The 22,718-nt window shown below is 50.8% G+C and overlaps 1 protein-coding gene across 1 annotated transcript; it reads left to right on the top strand.

Annotated features, from left to right (window-relative positions):
- Positions 1–4,244: 4,244 nt before the first annotated feature.
- On the top strand, positions 4,245–22,448 carry Wdr86 (WD repeat domain 86). Its single transcript, XM_085836120.1, has 6 exons — positions 4,245–4,752; positions 12,034–12,175; positions 16,349–16,769; positions 18,988–19,123; positions 21,372–21,475; positions 21,566–22,448. Exons 1-6 carry the CDS (start codon positions 4,590–4,592, stop codon positions 21,740–21,742), a joined length of 1,143 nt encoding a protein of 380 aa, XP_085692246.1. The 5' UTR covers positions 4,245–4,589; the 3' UTR covers positions 21,743–22,448.
- Positions 22,449–22,718: the final 270 nt, after the last annotated feature.

Genomic DNA, 22,718 nt, shown 5'->3' with positions numbered 1-22,718 from the left:
AGGGTATCGTTATTGAGTGGTACCCAGGATGGGTTTGTATAACAATGGCTTTCAGACTTGCCTTGCCAGGAAAGATTCCATTTTACAAGCAGTTTGGGATCTATTTGAGAACAGAGGATGATTGTGTATCTGTCTGGCACAAGTCATGAAATACACTCTGAAAAATGACACTCTGGGAGTAGAGAGGGCCACTGTATGATCCTAATAGGGTGAAGTAGTACTGTTGGGCACAGGAGCATTGAAACCACATCAGGAAAGCCTGGCCGAGAACTTATTGGACATATATAAAATGGTGTAACTGGCGGGGCGTGGTGGCGCATGCCTTTAATCCCAGCACTTAGGAGGCAGAGGCAGGCAGATTTCTGAGTTTGAGGCCAGCCTGGTCTACAGAGTGAGTTCCAGGAGAGCCAGGGCTACACAGAGAAACCCTGTCTCAAAAAACAAATAAAAACAAAAAAACAACAACAAAAAAATGGTGTAACTGTCTCACAGAGGCCTGGTGACAGCCCCTACTGACCACCTGGTGCGCACATCAACCTGCAGACAAGCCCAGAACTCCCTGCTGCTTCCTGCACACAGACAGACCAACGGGGCTTCCTGCAGCTTTGCTCAGCCTCACTGCTGACACAGCCTATTCTGGGTTTTCTCTCATGCTAGATCTTGCCTAGATTTGCTATTCTTTCACCCAAACCCATCAGTGACTCCGTGCCCACTCCTGCCCTGCCACATCAACAGCTGGACTTGGCTCTATAGCTGAACTCCGGCCTTACAGCTGGACCCTGCAACAGCAGCTGCAGGCCTTCTCCAGAGAGTGCCGGCTGATCTAATATCTCTCCCCCACATAGTCAATATGGTTATCAGTTACCCAGCTTTGGAGTCTCAAGCCTCTTTGAAACTCCTTGCCTTTTTAACCCCTGTGTAATTAATTTACTATGTGTACTATATAGTCTGAAAATTAATATTAATAATTAGACTGAATAAAAAAGCCTGTGTTTGCCTCATTCTAGACTATCAAGGAGAGCATGGTGGGAGGGGTAATCTGACAAAGTGCTCCACTTGCACACCTTGTGAATGTATTGCTCCATAATAAATTCTGATATTGTGAGACGACACAATGTATCATTTATGTTTCTGACTGTGTGAGCTCATGACAGGGACTCCAAAAGTGCTTCCCTCTCTAGATGTTTCTCAGAGTCCCCGGAGGGTCACTTCCCAACAGGTGACACTGCAGCTATTGTGTAGCTTTGGGGATGACATCAAATGGTCGCTTTCACTGATGCTAGAGTTCTTTCGTAGCAGTCTGCTCTTTCCTTCTGCCTCTTGGAATGTGGCCGTTCCCTCCCCCACCCCACAGAGCCTCTGCGGATGGACGGGTGCTTGGCATTCCACAAGTGATTAGCTCTCCCAGCACTCCGCATTTCAGGCTCCTGCTGGGACGTGTGTGTGTGTGTGTGTGTGTGTGTGTGTGTCTGTGTGTGCTCCAGGCTGAGAGGGACTGGCTGCTGCTTCCCAACTTTCTTGTCTCCAGGGATAGTCTGCTGAATTTCCCAGCTATTCAGTAAAGGAAAAGGGCAAAGACATGGCCCAAGCCACCATAGTAACTACACAACCACACAGCTACTGGGTACACTGGGCCTCCTGGAAATGAAGCCCACAGTGCTCAACTCCACTGGAAGGAATACCAAATATGAGTTTTTTCTATCTAATACTATAACACTGTGTTTAGGAATATTTTTTTTCTCCTTGTAAGACTTTTATCCTCTCCCTTAGAGGCCCACCAGTCCATTCTAGGATGGTCTAGAGCATTGACCCCTTTTTCCCAGGAGCAGTGACCTCTTCCCCTTTCTCTGTCATTTCCCATGAGCCAGTTCTTTCAGACTAGCCAGGTGAGTAAGGTCAGCGGCAGCCAGTGGGGGAAAAGAGACTCTAGCAGTGTTAGACTAGAAACCAACTGTACTTCTTGTCTTGTTTTGTTTTGTTTTGTTGGAGAAAGGGTTTCTCTGTGTAGCCCTGGCTGTCCTGGAACTCACTCTGTAGACCAGGCTGGCCTCGAACTCAGAAATCCTCTTGCCTCTGCCTCCCGAGTGCTGGGATTAAAGGCGTGCGCCACCATCACCCAGCTGCACTTCCTGTCTTGATGTGCAAGCTCTTCCTAAGCACACTCTCTGAGAAAAGTCTGACTTGTCTGGACACTGTGGTTGGAATGGTGGTCTTTTTCTTTGTCACCTTGAACTCATTTCTTTTTTTTTTTTAATTATTTATTTATTATATGTAAGTACACCGTAGCTGTCTTCAGACACACCGGAAGAGGGCATCAGATCCCATTACAGATGGTTGTGAGCCATCATATGGTTGCTGGGATTTGAACTCAGGACCTCTGGAAGGGCAGTCAGTGCTCTTAACCTCTGAACCATCTCTCCAGCCCCTGAACTCATTTCTAACATCCAAAGATGTGCCCAACTATGAGGATTCGATGAGGATAAGAACTCTTCATGTTGGATGGAGGCAGTTGACTATAATCTGTGGGCTCTGGGATTGGTGGCTAAGGGGCTGAGGATGCACAGGTGGTTTTCTGGGGAGTAGAGGGCAAACCAGAAGTGTAGATGTCCCATTGTGCTCATACTATTGGTTTACAAACAATTCCACTAGACTTCTTCCAGGGACCTAGCAACAGTCAAGTCATCACCAGCGGGTGGCCTGGCAGCTTGTAAGAGATGCTTGCCTCTACTCCCTCACCCCCCTCTTTCTCTCTTCCCATGTGTTCCCTGCTGGCCTCCATTTCTGTCCTTTGTCCCCACATCTCTGCCTTGTGGCTCTGTCTGCCTCTACCCCTCCTCCAGCTCCTAGCTCCCCTCGCCTTCCCCCAAATAAACCTCTCTTATACCAGGTCTGTCTCGTAGTGTGTTTTCTCAGGGGTACACTTTGGTATGAGACTGCCAGGTACCCCCTACTCCTGCCGCTGCATTATATTCGTAACACATACCACGTGACCCCTTGGAAATGTAGCTGCCCTGCCTGACCCACTGCTGGCCAAGCTCTTCGAGGCTGTGAATGTGTTCGCACAAGTCCTCCTCCTGAGAATGCAGGTCCCTGCATCCTCTGGCTCCTCTCTAGGTGAGCAGTCTCAGTTTCCTCATCCCACACTTCAGCATGCAGGACGGTTGCTCTAGGGTGCCCACTGCTCACACACCTCTACTCTAACCCCTACTGCTCACCTGTGCAGCCAGCTACCCACCAGTCTCCTCACCGGGATGATGCAAATGCCTTCTAAAGGTCAGCGTACCAGATGAACTCAGGATGGGCCCTTAGTGGACACTCTGGCTCCTGACTCCTCTACCCTTCCTGTGGTCACCAGCTCCACATTCCAGACCCCATCAAAACACTCCTTAACACCCTCAGCTGGCTCCTCAGTGTCTCCTAAGCTGATTGAGAGTTTGGAGAAAGAAAAAAGCTCATGTATTTGGTTGCGCCACTGCCACTCGGGGAATGAAGCCGGCTGTGCCGCGGGACCCATTCTGGGGTTTTCTTGGAATTGAATGGGGTCATCCAGAGTGATTAAGGCAGGTCATCACATCACCCTGAGGACCGCCTCCTCGAAACCATCTCTTTCCAGCCTTTCTTTCTGGACTCCAAAAAGAGCCCTGGAAGGTTCGAGAAACTCTGCGATCTTTAGGACCTGGAGGATCAGAGTTGGGGGTCACCCTCCCCGCCCCCAGCAAAGTCAGCACCCGGAACTGCTCTAATAGGAACCAGCCGACTGAGCTCCGGGAGGGCTGCGGGCTGGGTATAGGATTCCTGCAGACCTCAGTGGGACCTCAAAGGCGCGCGCCCAGCTGGGGGTGGGGTGGTGATGGGAGGAAGGGCGAACCTGACCTCTGGTCTTACCTCCAACCCCCAACGGCCAGGATCCAGCCTGGCCCAAGTAGAATTTGGGGTGTGCTTGTTATTTCCCAGAAAGGGCGTACTCAGGGTTCCGCAGCTTCTGCCCTTCATCGGGGGTCTCCCAAGACTCCAAGACTCTTCGGTCCACCTCCTTCTTGCCTTGGGCTCTGGGGACAAGAACAGCGAGAGTGACAGGGAACAGAATCCAGCCTAGGCAGTTGGAAGGGTCGTACATGAAGCACGTGGAAGCGATCCCCAACGAGTTCTGTTCCCGGAGGGCGACCAGGGAGTCTTGGGGTGGGGGTTGGCGCGCGGCCCGAAAAGTGGGAGGGGACAGGTTGGGGGGTGGTCTCTGAGGAGGAGCCAGGCTGGATTGTATTGTTCCGCGCTCCGCTTCCCGGGTTCTTCTACCGGCTTCAGACCTGGTGGGCTCCTCTGCGTAGAAGCGCCCACCCCTCCTGAGCCCCGAGAAGGTTCTGAGTAGGGGAGGTCTCACCTGAGTCCTTGCATCGGAGCTGAGAGAGCGGAGGACACCGGTGGAGAGTCATAATCCTTGTTCCCCGCCGCACCTCGAGCCTTTGCAGGAACGAGGCGCTCTCCCACCCCCCACGATGGCCACTGCCTGGCCGAGCCCCGCTAGGACCACGAGCGGACGCTGGAGCGCCGCTCTCTAGCCGGGCTCAGCGCCTCTTTACCCCAGGCCGGCGATGGGGAGCAGCGGGTCGGCTCTGAGGGTCTGTGCGGACCACCGCGGGGGCATCAACTGGCTGAGCCTGAGCCCCGACGGGCAGCGCCTGCTGACCGGCAGCGAGGACGGCACAGCCCGCCTCTGGAGCACCGTGGACGGCCAGTGCTGCGCGCTCCTGCAAGGTAGATGGGCGCGCGTGCTCGCGACCTTTCCCGCCTCTTCACGCTCACCTGCACCGCACCCAGACCTCACTCTTCCGGGCCCCGCAGCCTCCTTCTGGAAGAGTAGGGCTCTAGCTCCTGCTCATCCAGGAGCTCCCCCAGCCCTTGAGCTCTTGGCGGGAAGCCGTGAGAGCCCGAGTGTGCTTGACTGTGGGTCGCACCAAGGCGCGCACCCCAATGAAAGATCCTTTTGTTAACCAGTCCCATGAAATCCTTACATGGAACCGGTGTTACCTTGTTAGGGACTTGCCCAGGGCTGAAGGGCACCTTTGAGACTTGAACCCCAACTCCTCCCCACCCCCAAGCACCTTTTTGGCCTCATTTCAAGTATGGCCAGAAGAAAGAGGATTGGTTCAAACTTCTGGGGAATAGGGAAGTCTATCTTACATATTTGAAATGAAATGAGAACTATCGCACGGAAATGCATAATGTGCCTTTCATATCCACCTGTTGATTCATATTCTGTTCAGTCTGGCCAGCCTTGTCTTGGGTGCTCCCACCCTGCATTATGGGGTGCCCCAAGCCGGCTGTTGGCCTTTGCAATCGCACATGCGGACTAGAGGAGGCATGCCAAGGTTTTTGCACAGGTACCGCTCCTTATCTCCAGCTTTTCCTCCCGGATCAGCAAATGCTGGGTGGCCTGGCCCAAGCCCTTCCAGTGAAACAGTTAGCTTCAAACCTGCTTCATTCCTACGCTATCAGTTTGAAGTGAAAACAGTATAAAGTAGTTCACGGCTCCAAAGGGAGGAACATTGAATTGACAGGTATGTGGGAGCTGGTGTGAAGATGGGGAATTGGCTACAAAGTGGTCCATATTCTAACCTCCACACACAACCAGTGTTCACTGACAGGTCTCACACAGGAGGAGAGCTGTTAGCTTAAGTAAAGTATGTTGCTTCCCAAGGAAAGACTGTCTGGGGTTTTCATGAGTTTGTGTTCTTAGGGCTAGCTCTAAGGATTCTCCCAAGGAGAACCTTAGAATTGGCCGTTTGTTGGATTTTGGTTTCTTTTTTCTTTTTCTCTTTTTGGTTTTTTGAGACAGGGTTTCTCTGTGTAGTCCTGGCTGTCCTGGAACTCACTCTGTAGACCAGGCTGGCCTCAAACTCAGAAATCCACCTGCCTCTGCCTCCCGAGTGCTGGGATTACAGGCGTACACCACCACCGCCCGGCTTGATTTTGGTTTCTTAAGACAGAGTTTCATATCACCCTCAGGTCTCAAACTCACTGTCTTAGCCAGGGTTACTGATGCTACAATGAAGCATCCACAGCCAAATGCAAGCTTGGGAGGAAACTTTTAGCACTAAAGGTAATCAGGACTGGAACTCAAACAGAGCAGGAACCTGGAGGCAGGAGCTGATGCAGAGGCCAGGGAGGGTGCTGCTTACTGACTTGCTTATTATGGCTTTGCTCAACCTGCTTTCTTATAGCACCCAGGACCTCCAGCCCAGGATGGCATCTCCCAAAATAGTCTGGGCCCTCCCCCATCAATCACTAATTAAGAAAATGCCTTCCAAGTATGCCTACAGCTCAATCTTATGAATGGGTTTTCTTAACTGAGGTTCCTGAGGTGACTCTGGCTTGTGTTGAGTTGACATAAAACCACCCAGCACACTTGAGTGCCTGTGAACTCCTGATCCTCCTGACTCCACCTCCCAAAAGCCTGAGGTTAGAGGTGCTACACCATGTAGGCTTGGTTGGTGTTTCCAGTTGATGTTCACCACAACCAACCTGTGGAGCCTTATGTCCACAACTCCCCTGCAACCCTGTTTGTCAAGGATGCTTCTCTCCAGAAAAAGTCTAGACTTTCCAGACTGGTTCTGGCCCCGGGGGCTCATCCCAGTGCAGCTCTGGTGTCCTGCCAAGTTTCCAGGGTCACCCTTGCACCTGGCTCTGGCTGGCACCTAGCATCCCTCACAGCTGTGTGTCCCCTAAATCTAACACAACATTCCAGTGAGGAATGCCTGACCTGGCCTAGTGGAGAGCTGTCCCACCGAAGGGGAAACCGTTGGAGATTCCCTGTTGGGCTTGTTCTTGTCTTGAAGTCTGGTTTCTAAACTGCGAGGAGCCTAGCCACGGTGGCACACACCTATAATCTCAGCCCTCTAATCCCAGGCAGAGGCAGGCCTGTGAGTTCGAGGCCAGCCTGGTCTACAGAGCAAGTTCCAGGACAGCCAGGGTTGCACAGAGAAACCCTGTCTCAAAAAACCAAAAGCAACTAACCAAACCAAACTTCAAAAACCTTCAAAGATCGCTCTCTCTCTCTCTCTCTCTCTCTCTCTCTCTCTCTCTCTCTCTCTCTCTCTCTCTCTCTCTCTCTCTCTCTCTCTCTCTCTCTCTCTCTCTCGTAAGATCCTGATTATGACTGAATTTGCATGAGTTAACACGTTTTTGGCTTCTGTGATCACCCCTCCCCCCTCTTGAAAAAAATAAAAAAACAAAAACAAACAAGCAAAAAACCAAAGTCTGACCAGCCTCCCTATCCCCAAGATATTTGTAGGATTAACCCCCCCACAACTGCCCCCCAACACCTTTTGTTTTGGCACACGAGTGAGGCCAGAGATTCAGCCTAGCTGTTGTTCCTCAGGACCGGTCTTTTTTTTTTTTTTTTTGGTATGGGGTGGTAATCTTATCATTGGCTGGGAACTTGCCAAGTAGGCGGGGCTAACTAGGCAATCTGCCAGTCTCTACCTCCCACTCTAGGATTACAAGCATATATCCCCATGTCTGGGGATCACAATCAGGTCCTGGTGTGGTGCAGCTGCTCTAGACTATCTTCATAACCTCCCCTCTTCCGCCCCAAGCCCCGCCCCCCATCTGCTGAGACAGGTGTAGCCCTGGCTGCCCTGGCTGTAATCCAGGCTGTGGTCGAACTTGGAGATCCACTTGCCTCTGCTTTCCAGGTGCTGCCTAACTGAGACAGTGTCTCCTTGTTTAGCAGTGGCTGGCTTGGGACTGTATAGACCAGGTTGGCCTTGAACTTGTGGTCTTCATACTTCCTTCTCTGGCTACTAGGGCTAGAGGTATGTACCATCACACTTAATTAGTAAAGAGATCTTTTTTGAAAAAGGTTTATTTATTTACCTTGTGTATATAAGTACATTGTAGCTATCTTCAGAGACACCAGAAGACCGCATGGGATCTGGACCTCTGAAGAGCAATAAGTGCTCTTTACCAATGAGCCATCTCTCTAGCCCCAGTAAAGATAACTTAATGCTTATTTCACAACTTATATTTTAAGATTTATGTCTGTATACTACTTTAGTATGTAATTAAATTTTGTAGACTGGGATCAACACCAGTTTTTTTAATTAAAACTTTTACTTTATGTCTAGGTGTTTTGCCTTTGTGTCTGTCTGTGCACCAAGTTTGTCCCTGGTACCCAAGGAGCCAGAAGAGGGCACCAATTACTATGGAAATGGACATACAGATAGTTGTGAGCCACATGGGTGCTGGGAATGAAACCTGGGTCCTCTGTAAAAACATCTAGTGCTCTTAGCTGCTGAGCCATCTCTACAAGCCGTGTTGACACCATCAGTTTATGAACCAGAAATGAACAAAGGCAGACTTAATTCTTGATGCAAAATGTCTTTTGTTTTCTGGATGCTGTCTGGTGGTGAGTAAAGCCTTAGCATCCCCCAAGCCAGACTGAACTAGAGGACTTGTCCAAGGCTGCCAAGCTGGTCCACAGCTGCCGGCTGCTTGTGGCTACTAGTTTTTCTCAGGATCTTGCTATAGGGAAGTTGTGCCCTGGCCACATGGCCAACCAGAGGCAGCCTACATCCCTGTGTACTGCCTGTGAATGCAGGAGTTCATTCTGTGGAGAGCTGACCTCTATGTAGACTTAGGTCTTAGGGTTGGAGCCCGTTTGTTGGGCAGCAGCCAGTGCTCTTAACTGCTGAGTTGTCTGTGCCCTTACAAGCTTAAGAGCTGCTACACATAGGCAAATCAAGGTCTGCTCAAGAAAGAATTCTAGGACAATGTGTTTCAGTCCCAGCAGGAGGCACTCCCGGGTTAGCATTTTGGAGGCCTGCTGTTGGTGAGTGGTAGGTTCCCTGTCCTGTGCAGAAGACTGAGGGGAAGGTGGTCGGCAGTGAGTGAGGCTGGGCTCGTGCTGAAGGAGTGGGCCCTGTCTCCTGTGTCTGATGGCGGGGAGCTGGGAACAGACGGGCCTGATTTCCTCCCAGAAGGCCCGTGTGACTCTCAGTTCTGAGTGAAGGCCTGCAGATAGACCATGGGTCCTGGTGCCTTTTACAATGACCACTCTGGCACATCTGGGTGCTAGGTGTCACCTGCTGAAGGACTGTATTTCAGAGACCTGGCTCGTGAGCCTCTAAGACAGCAACACTAGAGTGGACAGAGTATCCAGAGTGGAACAACGGGTCATCACTCCTCCCAGGGGAGACAGCTGTGGAGATGCTTCCTCTGGGGTGAGGGGACCTTTACTGCAGGGCCACAGCCAGCCTGAGGCAGCCCTGTGTCAGAGCCCAGAGTAACATTCCGGCCTAGAGTCCCCACTGCGTGAACCCAACTGGAGGTGAGGAGTGAGGGTCACATGGCAAGTGACAAATTGCAGTTCCTGTGTGTACTCCAGGAATGGGCTAAAGCCATGACAGGGAAGAGAGGCCTTGCTCCTGCTGCATCAGAGACTTGTTACAGTTGGGGGTCCCCTGCAGCCCTGGGTCCTGGAGCACTTCTCCTTTGTGCAGAGGGAACGGGAACGACAGATCTAGGCATCCTCTGGTGGGTACCCAGGAAGGCGAGGAGGGCTGCTGCCTCGGCAGGAGCCCCCGGAGCTGCTTTTCTGAGTGCAATAACTGCATCTTATCTGCATTCTTTATCCCTTTGAAAATATTTACTTTCAGCTTGGAGTTTTTGCTTATTCTGCACAATTCCAACAGCTGAAAGCCAGACGAGGTCCCTAGAGGTGATAGGCCCAGAGCTGGCAGACACAGCTCCTCCCACCCTCTGTCTGTGGTGACCCCACCAGCCCTGGGTCTGGCCCATCTGTATTTTGCTAGTATACTGTGCTGGAGTGGGGGTGGAGGCAGGGGACAAAGGAACAGGCACAGCCGAGTCCAGGCCTTCTGCTGGCTGGCATGTTCGCTGATTGAAGAGTGAACTACCGAAGAGTGGAAGAGGCTGCCTTTCTCAGTCCTGAGTGCTGTGGATCTCACTTGGCTTCGTGCCTGGCTGCAGGGGGCAGAGGCTGCCATGTCAGCCTGGCTTGCAGTCATATATGAAGGTGTTTTACATTGAAAACTGGTGCTTTCATCTTTTGCCTCTTTCCTTTGTGGTCGGTGCGTTCAGTCCCTCTTGCCCTAATATGTCACAAATCTGCTTGTACCTCAAGTCTTCAGCAGCCAGGCTATGTCTGTGGTGCCCCAGAATCAGGGTACCGTTTCTCAATAGCTGTCCATGGCTCCCAAGTACCTCTTCATGGTTCAACTTATGACTCACTCCTGCACTTGACCCATTGTGTAGACGGGGTGTCAGCAGCTGGGCACTGCTGGGCCATCTGCTCTGGGCCTCAGCCAACCTTGGCCCAGATCCTTAGGGGCCATGGGTGGTGATGCCCATCCAGGGTTAATAGGGGGCCATGGGAAGTAACTTCCATACAAAGCCATTAGGGAGCCCTGGAGTCATGCCCATGCCAGAACCTGGTAGGTATGGCTCACCTTGGCTACCTCTCTTGGGGTATCTCAGACCCTAAGAGACACTGGGACAGGAGGGGGGAAGGGGTAGGCAGATTGTTCTCAGAGAAAGTTTGTTGACAACTTTAAGAAATATTTATAAACTCTGGCAAAACCCTGATTGTGTTTTGCCAAACAGATTTGCCCTCAACTTTTTCCCCAACTTGTGTATTCGGGGAAACACAGTCTGCTGTTTCCGTTTACTTAATCTTGCATTGTTTCCAGAGCTGCCTGGCATGTGCTCTCTGGGAAGAGAGAACCATTTTCTTTATTAAAATTCTGTTTCTTAGAACCCAGGAAGTCATGTTCTTCCAAGCTAAGCTTAACCCGAGACCTAAAATAAAATTAATCAGCTCAGTCCTGCCCAGGGCATTGCTAGCATTTCTGTTTGCCTCACTTCAGCCACGAAATGGAGATTCTCAAATGAGATTAAAGACCTGGGGGAGGGGGGGCACATGCTTTTAATCCCAACAGTGAGAGGTAGATGCCCGAGAATCAGGAGTCCAAGGCCAGCCTGGGCTACGTGAAAACATCTCAGACTGGAGGAGAAGTAGGTCCCTGGAGACATGGCTCGGTGGTGAGAGTGCTTGGTACTTAGACATGGAGGACCTGAGTTCCAATTCCCAGAACCCTAGTGAGAAATGGAGAGCGTTGGATTGTTCTGCAAAGTACTATAACTCCAGTGCTGTGGAGGAGAGAGACAGGGACCACTGGGGCTTGCTCATCCTTAGCCTAGCTCCACGTTCAGTAAGAGACTCTCAAGGGGACACAGAGAATGGTAGAACATGACATCTTCTCCATGCCCATGCGCACACATGTATGTATGCATGTATGTATGTATGTATCTCTCTCTCTCTCTCTCTCTCTCTCTCTCTCTCTCTCTCTCTCTCTCACACACACACACACACACACACACACAAACAGAAAGGACAGTCTCTCTCTCTCCCTCTCTTTCTCTCTCTCACACACACACACTCACAGAAGGGACAGTCTCTCTCTCTCTCACACACACTCACACAGAAGGTAGAAGGGACAGTCTCTCTCTCTCTCTCACACACACACACTCACACTCACAGAAGGGACAGTCTCACTCTCTTTCTCACACACACACACACACACATACAGACACACACACACTCACAGAAGGGACAGTCTCTCTCACACACACTCAGACACACACAGAAAGGACAGTCTCACACTCTCTTCTGTCTCACACACACTCACAGAGGGACAGTCTCTCTCTCTTCTCTCTTTCACACACCACACACACACACACACACACACACACCACACAAACACACTCACAGAAGGGACAGTCTCACTGCACATGGTGGTTTTGTCCTAGGACCTTAGCACCCTGGAGGCTGAGGCAGGATTGTGAGCCCAGTCTGGGCTACAGATTCAGACCTCTGTCCCTGTCATAGAGGGAGGGCAAGTCTCTTCCAGACTTGCCTCACACGCTCGCTCTCTGCTGCTCCCTCTCCTTTATCTGCGTGCACACACAGGAAGACAAGAGTCATACCTGGTCAGCTCATATTTCCTCTCGTTGTAGGACATGAGAGCTATGTGACCTTCTGTCACCTGGAGGATGAAGCTGCCTTCACCTGTAGTGCTGACTGCACCATCCGGAGGTGGGATGTGAGAACCGGACAGTGTCTGCAGGTGTACAGAGGACACACATCCATTGTGAACAGGTCAGCAAAGCCTGGTGGCATGGGTTAAGAAAACAACTATGCTGCCAGGCAGTGGTGGCACATGCCTTTAATCCCAGCACTTGGGAGGCAGAGGCAGGCAAATTTCTGAGTTCAAGGCCAGCCTGGTCTACAGAGTGAGTTCTAGGACAGCCAGGGCTATACAGAGAAACCCTGTCTCAAAAAAAACAAAATAAATAAAGAAAATATCCAATGAAGAAGGAAGGAAGGAAGGAAGGAAGGAAGGAAGGAAGGAAGGAAGGAAGGAAGAAAGAAAGAAAGAAAGAAAGAAAGAAAGAAAGAAAGAAAGAAAGAAAGAAAGAAAGAAAGAGAAGGGAGGGAGGGAGGAAGGAAGGAAGGAAGGAAGGAAGGAAGGAAGGAAGGAAGGAAGGAAGGAAGGAAGGAAGGAAGGAAGGAAGGAAGGAAGGAAGGACTGGATTGAGCAGTGTAGCTAACTGCTTGCAGGAGCAGGCTGTTTGGACACTGGAGCCACAGGAAAGAGACATCACTAACATATATTAATTAGTCTGTACTCTCCAGGGACCCACATATCATAACTGCCGTTCTGTGTGTGAGGAGTAGTGTTGGAGCTGTAGCACCCACTGGTGGGAGCAAGTTCCAGAGGAGACTGCTTCCATGACCCTGATGGTAAAACAGGGACTCAGAGAAGGAGGAAGAGACAGTTGGTGTTATTTTAAAACTTCCTTTCCTGTGGCTTCTTCAAGGTCTGAATTTTTCCTTGTTGAATTTAGGTTGGGCCTGAGCAGAGGAGATTCATTTGCTGACCAGATCGGCTTGATGTTATTTTTATGGCACACAATGGTTACTTTGGCTTCCAGGTCCTAAGTAGATGCCCAGCATAGGGACCCTTGAGGTCATGTTGACTGGAGGGACCCTACTTGGGCCCAAGGGTCTTTCTGTATGGACATGGAGGAGGGGATGTGTCATAGTCAGGGGTACTGTGTGGGCCTCCAGACAGGCAGATTAGCTACTCAACCTAGCTGCAGCTCTAGATCCACAGCGGATGGCAGCCTGACAGCATGGAGGTGTCTGCAGGAGTAGGAGATCACAAGGAATCAGCTTGCACAGGTCAAATTGGCTTCCTCCCAGGAAGATGTCACTGACACATGATAGCTTTTGTCAGTTGTCCCAGCACTTGGGAAGCTGAGGTAGGCTGATCTCTGTGACTTCAAAGCCAGCCTGATCTCCAGAGTGAGCTCCAGATCAGCTTGGCTTCGAGTTAAACCCTGTCTCAGAATACCCCCTCCCCTCTCCACAGGAACTTATTGAAGGAAACTGTGGCATCAATCAGGAGCCAACCTAGTTGGGTGAGAGTCCACACCCTCAGACAACCAGCTTGACCTCAAGTAGCTCACCAGGTTCTTTAAGCAAGGCAAAAACTATGCCCTACAAGGTTTAGTATCCACACGTAATGTACATAATACACACAAAGGCACAGCACAAGGACATACAACTACCTATAACATGTATCAATAAGAACATTCCTATAGCCGGGCGTGGTGGCGCACGCATTTAATCCCAGCACTCGGGAGGCAGAGGCAGGAGGATTTCTGAGTTCGAGGCCAGCCTGGTCTACAAAGTGAGTTCCAGGACAGCCAGGCTACACAGAGAAACCCTGTCTCGAAAAACCAAAAAAAAAAAAAAAAAAAAGAACATTCCTATAAACATACATATACACAGCACATACATAATAACTGAGATGCATTCAAGCACACATACATAGAAATGTCCACATGTATGTGCAATATGTATCCGATCCACATGCGCAGATAGAACATATACAAACACACAAGTACATAAGTACATACACTATTTCCCACCAGTCGCTGTTCCAAACCCACAACAAGAAGGATGTTCTCAAATGCCTGAGAGCCTGGTGCTCACTTTTGTCTGCAGATCTAGGCTGTGTGTGATTGTCCCTATTGTACATTGTGCTGCATCTGCATGGGGCCCACTTAACCCCTGGAGACTTCTTTGCTTATTGCTTTGACTCCTCCCCCCAAAGCAACGTAAGGGAGCCAGTTACGTGGGTACAGTCTGTTGTAGTAAATATTACTTGGGGGTTTCTATCCCACTTTATATCATTAGTTTCCAAATAAAAGACACAGAAGCCTTTATATTTATAATAAACCTTAAAGCACTAGAGTTGGGCAGGTATCAACCCTCTATGCTATTTTGTTTACTTCCCTGTCAATGACCCCGATATGTCACTTGCCATGTTCTCCCTGGGCTGTTCCAACTCCAACAGGCTGACCTTTGTGGCCATGCACTCACAATCCACCTACTCTATAGTAGCTTCTTTCTTCTTTCTCTTTTCTTCTCCTCTTCTTCATGGTCCCTGCCTAAAACCCAGACTCAGGCTCTCAAGCCCTGCCCACCTCTCTTCTGCCAAGCTACAGGCTGTAGGCATCTTTATTAACCAATTAAGGATAACTTGGAGCCGGGCGTGGTGGCGCACGCCTTTAATCCCAACACTCGGGAGGCAGAGGCAGGCGGATGTCTGTGTTCGAGGCCAGCCTGGTCTACAAAGTGAGTTCCAGGACAGCCAGGGCTATACGGAGAAACCCTATCTCGGGAAAAAAAAAAGGGGGGGGTGGGGAGGGGATAACTTGGGAGGTAAGGTTTACACGACAAAAGCTGGTACTGGTATAAATGAAGATCTGCTCTTGGAGCAACCAGGTCTTGGGGTATAGTGTTTAGCTTTTTGTACCACACCAACTCACTACGACAGTCTATCATGGAGGGGAAGGCATGGAGGTAGGACCATGAAGTGGCTGATCACCTGATGTCCACAGCCCAGGAAGCAGAGCTCTCATGTCTGGTCTCAGCTCACTTACTCCTTTATATTCAGCTTAGGACCACAATCCATAGACCAGTGTCACCCACCTAGGATGAGGCTTCCAACTTCAGTCAACCTCACCTTGAAACTCCCACAGATGTGTCAGAGGCTTGTTTCTATGGTGACTCCAGATCTCATCAATTTCACAATCAAGATTAACCATTGCAAACTCCAGTGTCTCCAGAGCACCCCATATGGTGTAAGCTTAAAACAGCCCGCGCCCCCAGAACATCATAGGTTCTTGTCAAGGGGGTTCTGACTCTCAACAAATCAGGAATTAGACCAGGCTGGCCTCAAACTCAAAGATCCACCTGCCTCTGACTCCCGAGTGCCTGGATCCCAGGCATAGGCTATACCTGTTAGGTTAGTCAAGAGTTCTTAACAAAGATGTATAAATGTTCCCTTGGAGGTTTTGTGTAAAGTTCTCCAAAGACAAATGTGTTCTTCTGGGGAGGTGGTAGCATTTATCAGTGTGGGAGCTGTCAGTAGTTACCCCTGACTCAAGCTCTGTGCTGGGGTGAGCCAGCCTGCTGCATGACTGCCCTTCTAATACCTCATACCCAGAGTTCCCTGTGGCCACTTGCCTGCCCCTGCCAGTCATGTGTCTGGAGTCTAGCCTGTGCCCTGGAGTGGCAAGGTCTCTCCTGTTGACAGCAGAGACTCACTCCACACCGTGGCTTGTCTGTGTCTCACTTGGTCACCCCTGAGTACACTCTGAGCCTCCCAGACTCCTTATAGCCCTCCAGATATACCATCACCTTACCAGACTGTTTCCAAGGAGGCCAGGTGGTCTCCCATAGCCCTAGACTGTCTTCCTTGCTTTTGTTTTGCTTTGCTTTGCTCTTTGAGGCAGGCTCTTGTTCTTCAGCCTGCACTTGCCTTAAATTTACTATGTAACTCAGGTTAGCCTTGAACTCAAAGCAATCCTCCTGCCTCAGCTTCCTGAGTGTTGTTTGTTTGTTTGTTTTGTCCTATTTTAAACAGAAAACCTGTGTCCCCTTCCTCTTTTCTCCTCTTTCCCCTCTTCCTCATATGCATCTGGCTTGGATAGTGTTATAAGGGAGATATGTTCCCTGCTGAAACAAAGGTCAGGCCAGCAGGTTTGTCACCGAGGGAAAGAATGGAGGACGAGTGGGTGGCTGAGGGAGAGACAGGCAGAAGTGTGATGGTTGGACTGGATCTTGGAAATTGAGTGTGGACCAGGGTGGAGACTAGAAGCCATGTCAGCTGAAGTGCCAAGGCTAGCCCATGATGGTTGGGTGGATTCCTTCAACCCTGAGTGATCTGAGTCTGACCTCCTCCCCTCTTACCCACAGGATCCTAGTTGCCAATGACCAGCTCTTCAGCAGTTCCTATGACCGGACAGCTCGTGTGTGGACTGTGGACAAAGGGCAAGTGTCCCAAGAGTTCCGGGGCCACCGGAACTGTGTACTGACACTAGCCTACTCTGCTCCCAAGGACCTGCCCCAAGATCCCTGCTTGGAGGCAGCCATGGGTGGTGGGCTCCTAGTGACTGGCAGCTCAGATGACACAGCCAAAGTGTGGCAGGTAGCCAGTGGCTGCTGCCACCAGACTCTTCGGGGCCACACAGGTGCAGTGCTGTGCCTGGTGCTGCATGTGTCCAGCCACACAGCCTTCACAGGCAGCACTGATGCCACCGTTCGCGCTTGGGACATCCTGAGTGGGGAGCAGCTGCGGGTTTTCCGGGAGCACCAGGGCTCTGTCATCTGTTTGGAGGTGAGACCCGTCCACCTGCTGCCCTGTCATATTGCTGGAGGGTGGGAATTGAGGGAACTCAAGCCCATTCGTAGTATCACACCTTTGGTAGGCCCAGTTCATGGAACCAACCTGTTCCGAGCATCAGACCGTCTATCCTTTCACGTGCGGAGTGAGTGGAGTTCTCGTGGTCTAAACATCCTTCGTTTTTGGTTTTTGCTTTGTTTGTTCTGTTCTGTTTTGTTTTGTTTTTTCAAGACAGGGTCTCTCTGTGTAACAGCCCTGGTTTCCTGGAACTCACTCTGTATGTAGACAGGCTGGCCTCGAACTCACAGAGATCCTCTGCCTCTGCCTCTGCCTCTGCCTCTGCCTGAGTACTGGGATTAAAGGTGCTCACTATGCCTGGCCCCAGACCACCACCCACACAGTCTTGCTCTGGGGAAAGTGTGTGACCTGTGCTTTGGGGGAGATATGTTCAGATCCCAGAAGTGCAGACCTTGCCAGGAAAATGGAGCCTAGTTTGGCTGAAGAGGAAGATTTATGAAAATGTCCCAAGAGGAGATAGTGCCACCGAAGGGACCTGACAGAGAAAGGGACTTTGAACAGGCCGGTGTGAGCTGGTGTGAGTGAGAATACCTGGAGTCCTGGTGCATGGAGCCAGGAGGAAATCTGAAGCCAGCTTCAAAGCCCTGTCTGGAAAAACAGGGCTGGAGGTGGCTCTGAGGTTTGCTATGCAAGCTAAGGACCCAAGTCCATCCAGCACCAAGCAAAAAAGCTGGGTATGGTGGCACATGAGTATAATCCCAGCTCTGGAGACAGGGACAGGCGGGTCCCTATGACTTGCTATCTAGACAGCCTAATTTAGTGAGCTCAGAACACTATCAAAGGAAGGACACATGCACACATATACACATGTACACACTTGCACATACATACACATGCTAGGAACATGAACTTTCCACATACATGGACATACATCCATGCATGCACGCACACACACACACATGCATGTACACATACACACATGTTCACACAAGCACATTCACACACTAGGGACATGAGCTCTCCATATACATAGACACACACATCCACAATACACACATACATGCACACACACATGCACACACACTAGAAACATGAACTCACGTACATACATACACAAAAACAACAACAAAAACCCTGAAAGCCTGTCCTGTGTCTGTATTTGCTGAACCTGAGCTTCCATCTTTGGTGATAAGAGCCTTTTTCTTCCCCCTGGAGTCAGGACATGCAAGGAGAGTCTAACCACACCGCCTCTGCTGCTGTATTTGGGGTAGTATACTATCAGCCTTCATATTCTCACTTAAAATTGGGCACCAATTTTCTCACTTAACATATGCTAGTGGTGACAACAGCCTTCCTTCTAGTCTCTTGGGGACTTTAAGTGAAAGTAACCTGACCCTCACCTAGAGTGTGACTTGCCAGGAGTTCTAGGGGCCCCTGTTGTAGATGAGAATAATGTATAGGCAGGGTAGGCAGGGGGCTTCTGTTTATGTTTGGGGGCATTGAACTTGCCAGTTTGGGATAAGGGTTCCTAGGATCCTCCCGAGACTCTGCTACCTCTCCAGCGTCATCAGCTGGGAACCAAGGCTTCACTAGTGAGCCTGTGGAGGAGGAATAGCCAGATAGCGGAAAGAAGCTGAGTCTGTGGCAGCTCTCAGATCTGCAGGGCCGTATGGGGATGGGAGGCCCTGTCTAGGTCTGCAGGCTCTGTCTGGGTCTATGGGGCTCTGTCTCTGTCTGCAGGCTCTGTCTGGATCTGCGGGGCTCTGTCTGGCATTTACAGGTTCTGTCTGGGACTGTAGGTTCTGTCTAGCATTTGCAGGTTTATGTGGGTCTGCAGAACTCTATCTGGATCTGCATGCTCTGTCTGACATTTGCAGGTTCTGTGTGGGGTCTGCAGGCTCTGTCTGGGTCTGCATGGCTCTGGAGTCTGTAGAGCTATTTAATAAGGTCTAGTGGTTTCCGCTTGGGGACTCCAGGGTTTTCTAGGCTGAGTGTGCTCTGCCTTTGGGACCTAGACACACCAGGGGAGAGAAGCTAGCATTGTACAGCGCTGTAGTGGATAGTGGGGAGTACTTTCTGGGGTCACCCTGATTTTCCCCATTGAGACCTGCTAATGTTTCCTGCCTTGTAGAGAACAGTTTGAGGTTTGTTCAGCTATCAAGGCCAACGGGCTGACCCTTTGCTTTTCCTACAGCTCACAGATCGGCTCCTGTACTCGGGCAGTGCAGACAGAACTGTCAAGTGCTGGCTAGCTGATACCGGGGAGAGGGTGCGCACCTTTCCAGCACATAGACACAGCGTGAGTGCCCTCAAGTACCACGCAGGCACCTGTAAGTGATCAGTCCTGGCCATCCCAGGCTGCCCACCCTACCTTCCTTTCCTAGTTTGTCTCTTGCCTCTCCTGCCTGCATGGTTTGCTATCACTGAGCCCTACCACCTTCCCACTTCATTGGTGACTAAGGTGAAGACGTCCCTCTCCAGGCACCTGCTTCCCAAGAGGGATGCACAGAAGGTTTGAGTAAGGGCTTAGGACTTCTTCTCACCTTTATGAGATCGTGGGAGGCGTGGACACTCAGGATCCTAGAGTTAAATTCGTGTCTCAGGGACACACTTTAAGCATCTCATGCTCTGCTGACTGAGCTAGCTGGTCCCATTCTAATCTCCAGGTGAGACAGAAACATCTCTTTAATGCAGCCAGGCCCATGGGGTTAACCTTACCTAGCCTTAGGTGACAGTAGATGAAATGAGGTTTTTGTTGTTTTAGGGAGGCTGACAGTTTAGGCTGGAACCCATGACTCCTGAATAACACACGTCTTTTATCTTAAGTGGGGCAACATGGATCAAGGTAGTTCTTGGAAAACCAGCAATTGTGTGGTCTTTGAGGCAGGCAGGCAGAGGGAAGAGCTAAGGGCATTTTCTTTTCTTCTTCTAGCTGAGTAGGTCCCTCTGAGATCAGGGAAACCCCACCCTCGGGTTCCATGTGCAGTTTTGACGGTTCTGTGCAGGAAAGGTGGGGTCTCAGTCCAAGATGGTACACTTCTGTAGAGATGAGTCATGGTTGCTCTGGAAAAAATGTCTTGTTGGGTAGGGAGGAAGCTTTCTGCTCTGGGTCCCAAACGGTCACACACCTGAGCCTTCGTCACTTTCTCAGCTTCACTGATGGCTTGTCCTCTTCCATCTAGTTTATGAGCACCTAACAGAAGCAGGTGTTAGACTCCCATAGGGAGTCTACAAATATCTTTCTAGTGAAAAATGAGCTTGACTTCATGTAAAGCTGCTGAGGGGAGAAAGCATGGATATCGAGCCCTAGGCAGACAGCCTAACAGAGAAGCACAGCTCTGCTCCCTGACCAGGGACCTCTCTCTTAACCGAGCACAGAACAGTTAGCCCCAGACACTGCCAGGTGGCCTCCTGTGCCCCTCCCTTTGGCAGAAACTGGCACTGCTGTGCTGAAGTCACTTTCCATGGCCCCTCCCACTATGACAGAGCTTGGCTATTGGTCTTTGCCAACAAGGCTACAGAATGGGCTTTGCTCCTGACTGCCTACTCAGGGTGCCCCCAGCCCATGAAATGGTGCTCCTGCATCCCGAGTCTTCTGCCTCAGGCTACCCTGACCTAGGTAATTCTGCACTGAGATTCTCTTCCCAGGAGATTCTAGGTCTGTCGGGAGCTGATACCCAGGAGCCTGCCCTGGCCAGGTGTATTGAAGGGTACATAAGTAGCCCAGCATCCTTACTTCTTAGCTGGACCTAACAGTTTCCCCCACCCCCACCCCAGCCACCAGCAGTAGTTCTGGGCTCACTAACAGGCCCCCGTGGTTTTCTTCCTGTCTTCCCTAGTGTGTCCGTGCTTCCTGCATGTCTGCCACGTGACCTGCTGGTCTGCTCAGCGTCAGAGCAGCTTCCGGGGAAGTTAGTGTAGGATGGCAATAAACTACTCAATTCTCTGGGTGGCTACTCTACGTGGGCCTTATCACTGGCCTTACTAGTACTGATTTAAAAGGACTCAGAGCCCTCTCGTTGCACCAGAAACCATGGGGTGGCACTCAGCCATCCTGTCCTAGCAACTATTGCAGGGACTCTGGTGTCCTTGGTGCCAGAACACCACCAAGCCAAGTAATGACAGAGAAAGACCTTAAGGAGGGAGTCAGATGGGCTGTCAAGTACAGGAGAGTGCCAGAGAGTCTGGGCTCTGCTTCAAGGCTACATCCCTCTCTGAGAAGGGTGGATGGGTTCTGGCTGATCCAATAGATACAAGGGATGGAATGGCAGGGTGGAGAGCCTGCAGGATACAGTGACTGTCTTAGAACCAGGAGGCAGAGTAACCTGCCTAACCCAATAGGGTATAAGATGAGTACCTGGTCCTGAGAGAGCCTTGAAAGTCAGGGCCACTCCAGGACAGTATAGGCTGACAGTCACACTCTTGGGGCCCTCAGTGACCTCCCTGACTTCCGAAGGCTTACAGATGTTTGCCATCTGACCTTTAGGAGGCCACTCTCCTTTCTCACCCTGTCCTAGTCCTGGGGAGGTGGCAGAGTGGCAGCCAGGAAGGGTCTAGTATACCACTGTGTGTCCACAGTGTTCACAGGCAGTGGGGATGCCTGCGCCCGGGCCTTTGATGCCCAGTCAGGAGTGCTGCAGAGGGTGTTCCGAGGCCACACCTTTGTCATCAACTGTCTCCAGGTAGGTTTTTCCCTGCCTAGTTCCCTACTGCCCCAGGGAAGCGAGGGAGGAAGTCTGCTCATGACTGACAGCTGTCCTGCCTACCCACAGGTGCACGGCCAGGTACTCTACACAGCTTCTCATGATGGTGCTCTGCGCCTCTGGGATGTACGTGGTCTCCAGTCGGTGCCACCTTTGCCCCGCAGGCCAGCAGCCAAGCGCAGCCTCTCACGCCTCTTTAGCAACAAGGTGGCCTGTGCAGCCCCAGTGCCCCTACAGCCAGCCTGAGTGGCTGGAGAGGAGACAGACCCGAGGCCTGTGTCAGGGCATGCACCTGCCCTCATGACCTTTCCCACTGTGGAGGAAGAAACAGCGCCTCTCATCCATGCTCTGAACCAAGGCCTTGCTACCTGGATACTTCTAATCAAGGCAGGGCATCCAGCTCTGATAGCTGAACCCCGTGCTGCCAGGCTCTCAGCTGAGACTTCTTACAAAAGCCACAGAGCTAGACTGTCATACTGGCAAATAATGTGCCGTGGGGACCCTCCTGAAGAACTCAAATACACATTCCAAGTGCTCTCACTTGTCTTTGGTTTTCTTTTGGAGGCCTATTGCCACACCTGTGACCTCCAGTACCTGGTCTGTCCTCTCCCTTCTGGCTGAGAAGAGGGCTTGTGAAGCAAGCTCATCTATACAGCAGTGGTCTTAGGAGAGGACAGGAAGCAAGGGACCAGCTCTTCAACCAGCCTGCTTGATAGGAGGCCCTTCTGCCTCTGAGTACTTCCCCATTTTTGGAGATTATGTTCTCTTCTGTCAAGGTCTGGACTTGAAAAGTTGGATAGGGCCATCTGGTCTTGTGCAGAAATGCTAGCAATATGCCAGATGTGGGAGTCATTAGACCCATGTAGGATCCACAGGGCAGGAGAGATGGCTTTGTAGTTAAGAGCATGCGTGTACTGTTCTTACAGAGAACCAGAGTTTGATTCCAAGCACACATGTTAATCTGTCACAACCATCACTCTGGTTCCAGCAGATCAAGCGCCCTCTCCTGGCCTTCATGGGCACTTGCACTCTCAATGCACAGTCATATATGCAATTTAAAAATAAAAATGTGTTTTTCCTATTGATTTAATTAAGCCAGGATTTCTCTGTGTAGCCCTGGATGTCCTGGAACATATTCTGTAGAGCAGGCTGGCCTCAAACTCAGAGATCCACCTGCCTGTGCCTCCCTAGTGCTAGGATAAAAGGTGTGCACCACCATTTT

Source organism: Mus caroli, unplaced genomic scaffold, assembly GCF_978045245.1.
Source record: "Mus caroli unplaced genomic scaffold, Mus_caroli_1 scaffold_4, whole genome shotgun sequence".
Classification (NCBI taxonomy): domain Eukaryota; kingdom Metazoa; phylum Chordata; class Mammalia; order Rodentia; family Muridae; genus Mus; species Mus caroli.
This window is presented reverse-complemented; position numbering and strand designations above follow the sequence as displayed.

Bases quoted from the DNA above. Each gene is read 5' to 3' on its own strand.
- Wdr86 (XM_085836120.1), top strand. From the start codon at position 4,590: ATGGGGAGCAGCGGGTCGGCTCTGAGGGTCTGTGCGGACCACCGCGGG. The intron at 12,176-16,348 runs GTCAGCAAAGCC...TCTTACCCACAG, and splicing joins CACACATCCATTGTGAACAG to GATCCTAGTTGCCAATGACC. The intron at 21,476-21,565 runs GTAGGTTTTTCC...GCCTACCCACAG, and splicing joins TTGTCATCAACTGTCTCCAG to GTGCACGGCCAGGTACTCTA.